This window comes from Aplysia californica, unplaced genomic scaffold (genome assembly GCF_000002075.1).
Source record: "Aplysia californica isolate F4 #8 unplaced genomic scaffold, AplCal3.0 scaffold01107, whole genome shotgun sequence".
Taxonomy (NCBI): domain Eukaryota; kingdom Metazoa; phylum Mollusca; class Gastropoda; order Aplysiida; family Aplysiidae; genus Aplysia; species Aplysia californica.
In genome coordinates, this window is record NW_004798377.1 from 157,757 (window position 1) to 171,902 (window position 14,146).

The 14,146-nt window shown below is 39.1% G+C and overlaps 1 protein-coding gene across 1 annotated transcript in view; it reads right to left on the bottom strand.

Moving 5' to 3' along the window:
• LOC101863474 (poly [ADP-ribose] polymerase tankyrase) overlaps nt 1-14,146 on the bottom strand; it is a gene marked incomplete in the record, with an annotated part of 96,184 nt that overhangs the window by 79,891 nt on the left and 2,147 nt on the right. Inside the window, 7 exon segments of the mRNA XM_013090014.2 lie at nt 152-269; nt 1,325-1,469; nt 3,937-3,984; nt 5,211-5,264; nt 5,654-5,986; nt 8,016-8,205; nt 9,213-9,338. Of these exon segments, the coding sequence (XP_012945468.1) occupies nt 152-269; nt 1,325-1,469; nt 3,937-3,984; nt 5,211-5,264; nt 5,654-5,986; nt 8,016-8,205; nt 9,213-9,296 (972 nt within the window).

The window sequence follows — 14,146 nt, forward strand, 5'->3', positions numbered from 1 at the left end:
TGTCAGTGGGGGGGGGTAGATCATGTACAAGAAAGTGTACAAATTGTGTCAGTGGGGAGTAGATCATGTACAAGAAAGTGTACAAATTGTGTCAGTGGGGAGTAGATCATGTACAAGAAAGTACACACAAGAAAAGGAAAGAAGAACATACGGGGCAGACTCCCTCCGTCCTGTTAAGCAAGTCCTTGAGGGCATCCACGTCACCCATGTTGACCGCCCGGAAGATCAGCTTAGTGGTCACTTGAGGCGAGATCTTAGGCACTTTGTCTCTGTTGGGCGTTGTGGGAGGAAAGAAACAGACAAAACATGAAAATGTGCAAACTGTTTTTAGTTTTAGTTTTTGTAGAGGTTTTACTGCATGAGGTCATATGAGCGCCAGAAGATTAGAGGTGTTACAAGAGAGAAACAAACATAAAAAAAGAAGAAGGCGAGATAAGACGATAGATGTTTGATAGGAAAGAAGGAGCAAACCACACCAGAGCACCTGCCAACCGCCCACGAGCAATTGTTTGTTTGCCAAGAGAAGCACATGACAAGTTATTTGTCCGTTTACGTAAAGAGAAGCATATCAACATCACAGTAGTCACTTGTTGTTGTTTTGTATGGTAGAGGGTTTTACAGCGCTCGCAACTGCATAAGGTCATATGAGCGCCAAGGGGTGGGTGCCAACAGAGAAGTCCTTACAGGGAATCAGACTTACTCTGCTCACCTATCTAGCTTTAACAACACAAGGTCTGCTTCGACTATCAAGGCACCCCGGAAATAGCAGGTCACAAGAGTGTGACAAACATACAAAAGAAGTAGAGGAAAATGACAATAGTAAGGATAAGGAAAGAAAAAGCAGCAGTTCCCTGTTGCAGATCAGGCACAGTTATAAGCGTGACATGAGTCAGCCCATTTACAATTCTACTATGCTTGAACGAGAAATGTCCCCCCTCTGGGAATGGCCTAAAGACACTTCAGTCAGTGGCACTGCCCCGCGGTTAGTCACTTGTTTGTTGAGGACATAGAAAAATATCGACATGATAACTATCATTTAGCTCTGAGAAGAGGCAAGACAGACAGACAGAAGCAATACGAGGAGGAGTAAAGAATTAGGGCCCACCAGTAGCACCCTCCAAGCACCTGTGCTTTACCTCTCTGCAACACTCCCAAAGAACAAAACATTAACCAACTCCGGGGGGGGAGAAAACAGTTAAAAACATCTACCTTCACTACAGAAACCAACGACTTTCTCTCAGGAAACCCACACACATAGTGGGAAAAAAATGTTTTAATTGGTAAATTAAAAAACAAAAGGAGCCTAAAACGATAGAAAACTCACTTAGTCTCAAAAAATGGATCTTTCTCCAATATTCTAATTTTTCCATTAGGCTTCAAATTTCTATCTGGGCCTTTCTTCCTTTCCTTTTTATCTTTCTGCTTGCTCGCTTTCGCTTTTTCCTTCGCTTTCTGTCGCTTTGCTGCCTCTGAGAAAAAAAAAGACATCATTTCAGGTATAATGGACACACTATACAAAACAGACAACCATAAACAGGACTTGCAAAGTACAGAAGTTCAAACTGGCAAGCCAATATTTGTACTAAACTATTTGCTTTCTAAATTTCAGCAGAAACCTTTTGCCAAAGCAAAAATCAACATAAAAAGGGAGCTGAAAGTCTGAGCCGTAGTCAATGCCATTTATAACTTCAGAATTATCTCTGGTCTTGTGTTTCCAGTTCCCCTTTTCAAAACCCAATCACGGACACCGAACATAAATGTACTGTCACTTCATTCAAACAAACAAAAATAGTTGACCAACACCAGAAAAGAAGTTCAAAATTTGGGGCATATAGTGGAGACTAAAAAATGTTCTCTCAAATTCCCCATTTCCGTATCTGGAACGGTCCCATGAAATTTGGGACAGTTGGCAAACCTGCTCCACAGTGATCTTTGTTCATATGAGAGAAAACAACAAAGATGACCATCACTCGACAAAACCCAAATTGAGTGGTCTCAACTGCCTTTATAAAAAGGAAGAGGCTAATCGTATTTATTTGTAATATGATGGCTAGACTGACACAAAAAAGTCCTACTGAATTGTTAATAAATTTCTAGTTTGCAGAACCTAAAGTATTTCTATTTGAGACGAAACCAGGTGCCTTCATGTCAGTGCATGTATCTTAAACCTGAATAATTACTAATGAGACTTGTTTTCTAATGATAGTAGGGCCTAAGACAAGTACGGCTAGACTGGCAGGCTAGCCGTACTTAAGGACGTCTACACAATCAGGCTAGCCGTACTTAAGGACGTCTAGACAATCAGGCTAGCCGTACTTATTATTGATGGCTGAATTGTAAATGAAATTTTTAGTTTGCAAGTCCTAAAGTATTTGTATTTCAGACAAACCCAAAAGGTGCCTTACTGACTTTCATGTACTTTAAACTTGAATAATTACTAGATGTAGATCTAATGAGACCTGTGTACTTAACAGGTCTGAGTCGATAGGGCCAAACCTAGATCTAAGTACGGCAAGCCACTTCGTTATAAAAACTGGTCATGAAGCAAGTCAAAATCAAAATTCTGCCTGTCATCAAGACCGAAGAGGACTACTTTAACCCTTTCCTGGTGATATTCTGTTAACAATGGCCGTCCACATTGCTCCATTTCCTCCGCACTTAGCCACCTTCTGATGTTCATTCTTTTGTGATGGATGGTGGAAATAAAGATAAATTCTGACTGCTGACACCAGCTCTGACACATTTTCCTCACTAGAAATGAAAGAGTCTACAGCTCACTGTCACTTATCTACATGTATTTTTATCACAGCCAAGCCTACCACGAAAATCCTGCAGCAGACGCCAGTGGTGTCTCCACCACATGTGGCCGTGTTGAACTATATATATAGTGCAAAATTTGTTACTGGCCAAGTTGAATAGGAAAGGATAATTAGGCCTGAATATTGAGAAATCCGCACAGTTTTAATATGGGTACAAGCTTAAAAAAAGCTATCTGGAGACAAAAAATATACAACTCCAGACTTCGGTCAATCTGCTTCTTCACAGGTAGGTTCCCTTTCATTCTCTAAAAATATATTTATCACATAAAAAGTGGGAAACTGCTGAAAAGGGATATACCATCCTATAAAAGGGATATACCATCCTATAAAAGGGATATACCATCCTATAAAAGGGATACACCATCCTATAAAAGGGATATACCATCCTAGAAAAGGGATACACCATCCTATAAAAGGGATATACCATCCTAGAAAAGGGATACACCATCCTATAAAAGGGATATACCATCCTAGAAAAGGGATATACCATCCTAGAAAAGGGATATACCATCCTAGAAAAGGGATACACCATCCTATAAAAGGGATACACCATCCTATAAAAGGGATATACCATCCTATAAAAGGGATATACCATCCTATAAAAGGGATATTCCATCCTATAAAAGGGATATTCCATCCTATAAAAGGGATACACCATCCTATAAAAGGGATATTCCATCCTATAAAAGGGATATTCCATCCTATAAAAGGAATATACCATCCTATAAAAGGGAATATAATCCTTGACAAGAGGCATACCGTTGTACATAAGTCGTCTATTATTTTATATAAGGGATACACTTTTCAGCACTTCGATTATCATAAATATAAGAGAATTAAGTCAAAAAGTAATTAGAAATGCTTGGAGCCTCCATTAACTATCTTTAAAGATTTTCTCAGTTTAATTCTTGTAATTTAAGTCCTCAGTTGAGATGTTTCCCCTCATACAACGTTCTGACAGGCTCGTTACTGACTTAGACTTCAAAGAAACAAAAGCAAGCTGTTCCAGTACAGATATTCAAACTTCACACATACATATAAATACAAACATTACATGGACACATAAATATAGACATTAGACATTATACATACACATAGATACAAACATCGTACATACCCTTTTCTTTCTTTTTACTGGCGGGGGTTGATGCTTTACTTCTACCACCTGGAAAACAATATTAAACAGCCCTTTACTTTGAAAATTGACCCTTAAGTTGAAACAAAGTCAGATTGATTTTTTAAATGGCAAAATTCACAGAATTTCCCCTAAATTGAAGCAAAACAATTTCTTAGCTTTAGAAATGCGGAAATCAAAGAATCATCCTTAAATATAAATGAAATCAGGATTTTTTTTTTGAAGCAGTCAAAACAAACTTTACTTTTTTTAAACATAATCAGTTTTTAGTTTAAGAAACGGCAAAAAATCAAAGAATTTTCATTCATTGAACAAAAAAGTTTTTAGTTTTAGAAATAAAAGATATCAAAGAAAGTTCATGACTGACAAATTTCCATCCTCAAACACATCAAAATAAAAACAAAAAAATATATAAAATAACCCATTTAGCAAGCACCGCTACTCTCTACACAGAAGCACAGACATAAAAGTTCAGATTTTTAAAAACCCCAAAAAACTCACAACCATAGCAGAACAGAAACTAAGACAAAAATAGGGATGCAGCAGTAAAGGCACACTGGTAAAACTTGAATAAGCCCAAGAAAACACAGCATACATGTCAGTATCCAACAATTCCTTGTACTGTCTGCATTAAAGACGGGCAGGAAGCGCTTTTTTCTTCTCGAGCGAGAACAACGAAAAGCGGACCTACTTCTCGCTGGGACCGCAGAAGTGCTTCTCGTCTCGAGACCAATTTCTCTTCTCGCGCCGTTCACAAGTAGGAGAAGGCCGGTAGAGGGTTGGATTCAAACTGGGCTAGCCCTGTTGAGCAGGCGCAGACGGTGAAGGGAGGTCGGGAGACCTAGGCCCAGGCCCTGATCAACCCTCTCCCCTCCCTTTCAGTTTCAGACACAGGATGGCAAGGTGATGGGTGACACTGTCTGCGTGTCATTTCTCGCTGGCTGTCCCGCTTTTTCCGTCAACACCTCTCACTCTCGTTACTCGTTATGTCAAGCCAAGGAGTGGGATCACTTCTCGGTACCGACCAATAGTTTAGTGGCCGGGAAGTGACGGGAAGGGCATTTCTCGCGAGAAACGGGTACTCTTCTCGGCTCCTGCCCGCTCCTAGTCTGCATCTCTCTCTCTCTCTCTCTCTCTGCGTAGGCACGCATGAACGCACACAAGCACGCACGAACATAAGCACACACACACACACACACAATGACAAAATAAGATCCAATTTTCTTTTAAGCTTCAACATCTAAACAAACAGCTACCTTTGTTTGGGGTCTTCCTCGCACTGCGACCTTGCTTCTTGGGTGGTTCATCATCTGCAAATACAGGGAAACAGGTCACAACTGCCTGAGGGGCGGGGGGGGAGGAGAGAGAAGATAGAGATAGAGATAAAGAAATGGAGGAGACAGATAAAGAAGGGGGAACAGAGAGAGAGAGAGAGAGAGAGAGAGAGAGAGAGAGAGAGAGAGAGAGAGAGCGAGAGAGAGAGAGAGAGAGAGAGAGAGAGAGAGAGAGAGAGAAACCAGGCGACCCTCACCCCCTTCAGTCGCATAAATCTCCACTTCTATTCATCATAGAAGGTCATTTTTTCATCGAAAGACAGGCAAATGAACAAGCTTTAAGTTGACACCAATAACGCCACACGCCCAAAAATTGACGAGCGCCTGCTTCCACCACGTCGTGACACACACATATATCAGCTTACCTTCCTCATCACTGGGCTCCTCCTCCTCCTCCTCCTCCTCTATCTCCTCCAGAGCCTCCTCCTCCACCTCATCAGCGGTGGCCATCCCCTGCTCCACCCTAATTGCCCGGTCCAGGATCTTCTCGGCTCTCTTCTGCTCACTGGCGGGGAGCTTGTAGCTGGTCTTGGACACTTTGTCCATGGTGATCTCTGTGAGGACCGTCTCCAGCTCTGTGCTGTCCACATAGTCAAACTTGTAGAGGTCCGGGCTCTTCTCCAGGCTCAGCCACTGGATGCGCAGTCTCTTGGTGGTGCTGTAGATGTTCTGGGCTGTGCGACACAGGTAGAAGGAACCTGGAGGTGGGAGGTGAGGGGGAAAATACAATGGAACTTGTCATAGCTACCAGTCATTCGGTCACTGAGCCCATCAAGTTGCAGGTACTACTGAGGTACAGAGGGCAATGGCTCACACAAATGTTCAAAAACTATAACAACACTCATTCAACATGATGAAAAAACATGCAGGAATACCGCTGGGATGTTTGGAGAATGCCTGAACATTTGTTGAGTTGCATTTGCAAGCAAAATGAGAGTTGATGGTTAATATTATGGGATTAACCCCTTTGTGACCTATATGACGTACACCGCTCGTCATTTTTTCTTATACGTCACAAGAGCCAAGATGCTGGCGTTGCGCGAGGACCATGATGACCAACACCAGTAGACATAGGTAGTATTCTGCATACTGCTTCTAATAGATTTTGTTTTATTGTAAATGATCGCAGATTCACATTAAGCAATATTTTGTTTTGTTTTAGTTTAAGTAAGAGCTTTACAGCACTTGCAACACAATAAGGTCATATAAGTGCCGAAGACTAGAGGTGTAAGAAGAGATTAAAAAACAGAAAAAAGAAGGATGGGGGAGATAGAGACAATAGATGTTTGATAGGAAAGAAGAAGCAAACCACACCAGAGCACCCGCCAACCACCCACAATATTTTTTTTTTCTGTGTACAAAGATTTTTCCATTTACAGATAGTAGTGTTTACAAGACAGGATTCTAACCATCCCGAGTGAGCCGCTATTCTAACCATCCCGAGTGAGCCGCTATTCTAACCATCCCGAGTGAGCCGCTATTCTAACCATCCCGAGTGAGCCGCTATTCTGCCACATTTCTATTTTCACTAGAATCTAGAAGCAAATATTTTTCCCCATCCTCTATCAAAAACAAAAGGCAACGGCCATTTTGCACAATTATCAAACACAGAGTGAATTTCTGCTGCGGACAGACACGACAGGAATAGAAACACCAGAACAAAACGCTAAAGCACAGTGAAGTGATAGATGACAACAACAATACAACAAACACATTGCAATGACTATTACATACATCCTCCTTTCCTTCATGAGACAAACACAAGAGGTAAATACTCTCATCTCCTTGGGATTTTCATTCCATGCAGCAAGTAACATACCACTGGTAGAATAGTACAGTTTTCTAATTATCTAAATACTTAGTTTTAGTAGGAGTTTTACGGCACTTGCAACACAATAAGGTCATATATAAGTGCTGAAGATTACAGGTGTTGCAAGAGAGTAACAAACACAAAAAAGGAGGGGAGATAAAGACAATAGATTTTTTATAGGAAAGTAGGAGCAAACCACACCAGAGCACCCGTCAACCTCCCACTATCTAAGTACTTTGAACCAAATTTTTACTAGAGATGAAATAAATGACAATTCATCATAATTTCCCTTGCTTCAATGCCATAATTTTTGGCTCAGACATGTACTGCAAATTATAGATTTTTTTTTTTTTTAACGGTTAGTCTGTCCACAGAATTGTATGTCAGGCAGTAAAAGAAATTTCTCCGACGATAATCTAAAAGTCCTTTAACCTGGAAAACAGTTACTCTCTGACATCTTATCAAAATCTGAGAGAAATGTCTAAACATTTAAACACAAATTCTAATTGGACTCAATTTTAGTCTCTATGTTGAAACAAGGGGGACTGAATACACAGATCTTAAAAATTTGAGGATTTGACCGATATCTTAACCCTATCCGTACGCCCTGGGGTCATTTTGTACACCCAGGGTTGTATTCTTCACATTTTAGAATACTTCTAGTACGAAGAACGCTTTGGAACTTGCAGTATTTCTCAAAAAAATCATTTTGACAGACTGATCCAAAGCATACAGATCGCATTAACAAGTAAATTTCCTGTTTGGAAAAAGGTGGCACAAAATTCCCCACGTCATATCTATACGATAGTACAACACGACGTACAAATAGGGTTAAAACAGCTGAAAGCAACAAGAGACCTGTTTTATTGTGTCTCTACAAAAATGACAAACTCCAAGTGAAATGTCCAAACACTGACCTTCGGCACCACGGACAGCCAAGAAAGTGTTTTTCTTGTATAAGGTGACCACATCGTCTTTCTTTTTGTCCTCTTTCTCTGGCTTGAAACGGGGCTCAAGCTCCTCCAGGGGTGACTGGAACCTCGACACAGGAACTCGCTGACGTTTGAGCGGGGTGCGTGGCTCTACCTCTATCTGACGGGCTTTACGCTGAACAAAATACAAAGTACCGTTTTTTTTACAGTAATCCTTGAGCATGACAATAAAATGATAGAAATTCTTTTTTTTTACCATTTCACTGCTGCTTTGCCTCAGGTCAGCTCGAGCCTGGCTCTAACTACATACCATGAAAACAAGACAGTTTCAAAGCAGGCAGTATTGGCAGGCTAGAATATGGAGACACATTATGGCATCCATATTTCTATTTTCCCCATAAAAGCATTTTTTATTTTTTGCAAACCAGACCTTTCACTACAAAAAGATGATAATTTTTTGTCCCTGAAATTTTCTGTGGCTTTACAGGAATGGTAAAAACACAGCAGAAATATACACACAAAAATTGAATTATAACTTTTATTTAAAAATCTAAATGAAATAAAGAGAAAGTTAAAAGTCAACAAAGATACAACATGTCACACCAAACATATATGTCAAACCACACTCATGGACACATTTTCCCTTGCTCATTCCAGTTTTACAGTGCCCGGTTCTAATTACGAATACCATGCCGGTTTGATTTCCGAAGGTCAGTCCAGCCTTAATTCTCACAGAATATCTTTATATCTTTATCATTGAGAAGATTAAAGCAGTGTACTCAGCCTCAATGGCAATAATACCTGTACACCTCCAGCAATTATCTTAAAACAAATAATAAATAAGTATAAAAAAAATTTAAAAACCTTTCCACTTTTCTTTTCTATCTTAGGAAGCAATACTGAGGGGCAGATAAAGACTGATAGCAGGGGTTAAACTAAAGCACATTAAGGACGTCTGAATTCCCTTGGACATAATGGACAAACATACATCAGCCAGTCTGACCAAACAAGGTAGGTATTTAATTTAAAAAGGAAATTTGAAATTTTGTCAGAGTGAAAAAATAATAATTTCATTAAACCTCCTTGGATTTTTTTCGGTCTATCGGTAAAAAATGAGAGCTACACACAGAAAAAGATTTGGGGTTTTTGTTCAGCGTAAATGTATCTTTCCCTATAACTCACTTTGCTTCCAGATGCTGGGGCTTTTTCTTCAGAGGATGTCGTCGCCATTGCTGCTTCCCCAGCTTTATCATCTTTACTTGCCATTTTGGCCAGTCATTCAGAAAAATCAGTCAGAGTGAAGACAACCTTAAACAAACCAAAAACAGCATATAAAAGACCTGCACTGTATTCATTCATAAGTCCCTTCACAGGTCACAGAAGCAACAAAATGTGAATTTGCAGTTTCCAAGGACACTACAGCTTTGGAAGTAACCACACCTTGGCAGCAGTTTTCTCACTAATTTTTCTCTTGACACTCGGCAACCCCCACCTCCTTCAATAGCAAATATCTTGACTCACTTTCAAGATATAAACAGGTGTTTTTTTCATCAAAAGCAAGGCTTTAAATCAATAACTCCATACATCTAAAACTTGATAGGTGCCTGATTCCACCGTGTCGTGACACATTCTTAGATCACAGACAGGGGTATTTTACAACTGCAGTGGTGGGTGGGAAGATTGCATCAAATTTTGTCGTGTCATTTACATTAAAGAATTTTGCAGAGTTAACGATACTGTTTGATAAGTGAGTCTCAACAGCAAGTGACCAGATGGGACTAATTTCAAGAAATCGGGGGAAGGGGGGGGGGGGTGTCAAGTCAACCAGAAAACCAGAAACATGGTAGACCATCAGCTAAACCAGAACCAAAAAGTCTTTGATTATAAATTCTGGCCAAATCTATCGTTAACTTTGTAGCTGTTCACTTGACCATGTGCAAGGTACGGAAAACCCTTCAAATGGACCAACAAATGAATAGTGACCCTCCTCCAAGATTCAGTCTAAAATCAGAATATGACCTTCTTTACTTCCTCTCCTTTTGAATGTGATTTTTGCTGAACTTTAGTAGATTAATTATTCAACTGCCAGTACTCTTCTCCCTCCTCTGTAACTTTGAAAGACTAAACACAATGAGAACAAGTTGGGGAAACCCTTTGGGACCCTGGAGACGCGGAAAAAGCAATCTCTGCATGAAAGGCCAGCAACACCTGAGGATCAGTTACTGGTGTGAAGCAATGAGTATTTGGACATCACATTACAAATCTTAGCTGAAAGTAATTTGTCATTTTCATTCTGTACACAGTACATCAGAATCACAATCACATGCATAGAATATAAGGAAAATAGTATTTGAAAATCAAAAGAGGAAAAAGGAGTGGGAGCCTATAAATATGGAAAAGAAAATCGCTGACAAATCACCAAAACATCCTTTTTTCCAAATTCAAAAGATTCAGTAACAAAATAATATGAAGTTACAAACATGAAACATCATTTGAAATTTCTGTTTGCTGTCCATAGCTACGTCGTCACCATTTTTCATCACAGAATTAGAAATAATCTGACATTTTTTAAAGTGAAATAAATGAACTCTTGTCCTGTGTCTTGCGTTGAGATGTGAATCTTATCAGCAACCTATTGCGTCGGATGTTCCGGGCGGGCCGCCGTGGTCAATCAGCATGTAGTTACGTCTATTTGAATAAACGTTTTTAGACACTCTTGTTATGAATGATCTGGGGTTCAAAAGGGGATAATATATAGGTCAATTTCCTAATGTTTTGCTCTGAAATTCTTCTTTTTACCGGCAAAATGGTATTCAAAACTACCGAATAAGCTTATTTTTATCAGGTAGTATCATTTCATACAAAATCAAGCTCATTTGAAAGATTTTGCGTAGAAAAATGAAAGTCTTGTTTCCTGACCATCCTTTCAGGGGTCAATTTGTTCTTCATTGGACGAACATCTAGAAGCAACCACCTTTGTGTGTTTTGAATGAGACGTATGCCTTGATTATGAACCAATGCAGACGGTTCTTGAAGTAGGCCACAAACGCACACAAATTCAAGCAGATTGCAGGGTTGGTTATTTTTTTAATTTAAATCAAGATTTTTTTAATTTAAATCAGATTTTTTACTTTTTTTTTAATGTCGACAGTTTGGGATTTTTGGTTGCTAAAAGTATGTTCTTTTAGTGCAAAATGCATTGTCTTTATTTTAACTTATGATTAATTTAAGCAACCGCAAAAGAAAGCCTTAATTTGCTATATATATATATATATATATATATATATATATATATATATATATATATATCAGTGAATTATGGCTACAGACAAAAAAATGAAGAAAATATCAGTCTAAAAGGAAAGGGGGGGGGGGGGTAATTATGCACAGATAAACTTGCATTTTATTACAGTGTGTGTGCGTGTGCGCGCGCTTGTGTTTGTCTAAAAAGAAAAAGAAAATGTTAATTTCAATAATGATTTTAAAAAAGTAAATTGAATACTGTATTATTTTACAGTGACAGGGGGAAAGCAGACTTTTAAGCATGATTATATTAGTCTACTAAACCTTATATCTGTTTTATAAAACCAAGGAAAGGGATTCTGAATGTTTAAAGCTGTAAAAACAGAATACATTTTTTTAAAGTGATTCAAATCACTGAGTTCTATTTTTAAAATCAAGTTGATTTAGATTTTTAAAAATCAACTGACAACCCAACCCTGATTTCAATTATGAAAAAAAAAGTCAATTGAATACTGTATTATTTTACAGTGACGGGGGAAAGCAGACTTTTAAATGATTATATTAGTCAACTAAACCTTATCTGTTTAATAAAACCAAGGAAAGGAATTCTGAATGTTCAAATATGTAAAAACTGAATACATTTTTTTAAAGTGATTTAAATCCTTGATTTTTCTTTAAAAATCAAGTTGATTAAAATATTTTTAAAAATCAACTGATTTAAATCAACCCAGCTCTGATTTCAATTATGGAAAAAAAAGTATATTGAATACTGTATTATTTTACAGTGAAAGGAGGGAAAGCAGACTTTTAAGCATGGATATATTAGTGTACTAAACCGTATATCTGTTTTATGAAACCAAGGAAAGGAATTCTGAATGTGAAAATATGTAAAAACTGAATAAAAATTAAAAAATTTAAAAGTGATTTAAATCACTGATTTTTATTTTAAAAATCAAGTTGATTTAAATTTTTTTAAATCAACTTATTTAAATCAACCCAACCCTGGCAGACTGACGCACACACTTGAGCTGTGTGAATTCAGGTCCGATGCGGAACCCGAAGGGAACGGCGATGATATGCCGAGCCAGGGGCCGGACTGATACGGGACCGAAACGAAGACGAGGTGCCGAAATAAGCTTATCGGGCGACATAAACCCGGCCCCCGAAGGACCACCAGGGTTTGAGCGTCACAATCAAATTACTAGATCCTACACTGATAGTAATAGTTGTTAACTCTTGTCCGGCGTCTGTGCTGAGATGCGAATCTTATATCAGCAACCGATTACCTCGGATGTTTGGGGCACTAGGCCGCCGGGGTCACTCAGGGTGTACTGTTGGTGTACAGCGCGCATGCCGGGAAACGTGTGTTTTCGCTATGAATACCATGGGAGTGTGTTCATCGATGATGAAAATAACGCTCTTGATCTATCTTTTATAGCTTTCTATTTATAAAGTGTTAGGAACACATGATTCATAACCCCCTCTCATAAGCTGATATGTATATATAAGACATTACGAGTAGATACGCCCATTCGAATAACCTTTCAGAAGCTCTTGTTGTTATGAAATGATCAGGGGTTCGAAAGGGGATAATATGTATACACATCAATTTCCGAATGTTTTGCACTCAAATTGTTCTTTTCACCTGCACAATGGTATTCAAAACAGTCCTTCAAAACTATCAAGCAAGCTTATTTTTTATTAGGTAGTATAATTTCATACAAAATCAAGCTCATTTGAAAGATTTTTTGTCTAGAAAAATGGAAGTCTTGTTTCCTGGCTAAATCTATCCTTTCGAGCTCCTCATGTCTTAAGTCAAGTGTGTCAATTTTGTTCTTATTTCTTTGGACGAACATCTAGAGCTATCAACTTGGTGTGTTTTGAATTAAACGTATAACTCGGTTACGAACCAACGCAGGCGGTTCTAGAAGTAGGCCACAAATGCACACAAACTCAAGCAGACTGACGCACACCCACTTGAGCTGCGCGAATGCGGGTCTGGTGCGGGACCCAAATGGAATGGAGATGATGCTCCGCTCGCATACCCCGAGCCACACTAACACGGGACCGGAACGAAGGCGAGGTGCCGAAATAGGCTTATCGGGCGACATAAACCCGGCCCCCGCAAGACGAGGGTTAGCGCACACCAGCCGAGCATCATCTCCCGTTCAGTTCAGGTCCCGCTTCGGATCCCCATTCACGCAGGTCAAGTGTGTGAGCGTCAATCTGAGTTTGAGTGCGTTTGTGGCCTTCTAAAACCGCCTGCGTTGGTTCGTAACCAAGGCATGCATCTCATTCAAAACACGCCAAGTTGGTATCTCTAGATGTTCGTCCTATGAAATAATAGAAGAAATTGACCCACTTAGACATAAGGAGCTCGAAAGGATAGTCAGGAAACGATTTCCATTTTTCTATACAAAATCTTTCAAATGAGCTTGACTTTGAATGAAATGATACTACCTGATATAAGCTTGTTTGATAATTTTGAATAACAACATTGTGCAGGAACAAAGAACAATTTGAGTGCAAAACATTCGGAAATTGACCTGTGTTATCCCCTTTCGAACCCCAAGTTATTCATAACAACATGAGCTTCCAAAAAGGTAAATTCGAATGGGCATAACTACTCGTAATATCTTCAGCTTGTGAGAGGGGGTTATTTCATGTGTTTGTAACACTTTAAGTATACAGCTATGAAAGATAGAGCGTTATTTTTGCACTCCTGTACAATTGCGGTCCCTTTAGATCTAGCACTGGTAGGTAAGCAAAGACTACTGGATATCGATACTTATTTTAATATCGGTATCGATGATTTATCTGTAAATCTAGCTTACAAAATGAGCAGTAAAATTTCACTTGCATTTAACAAGGCG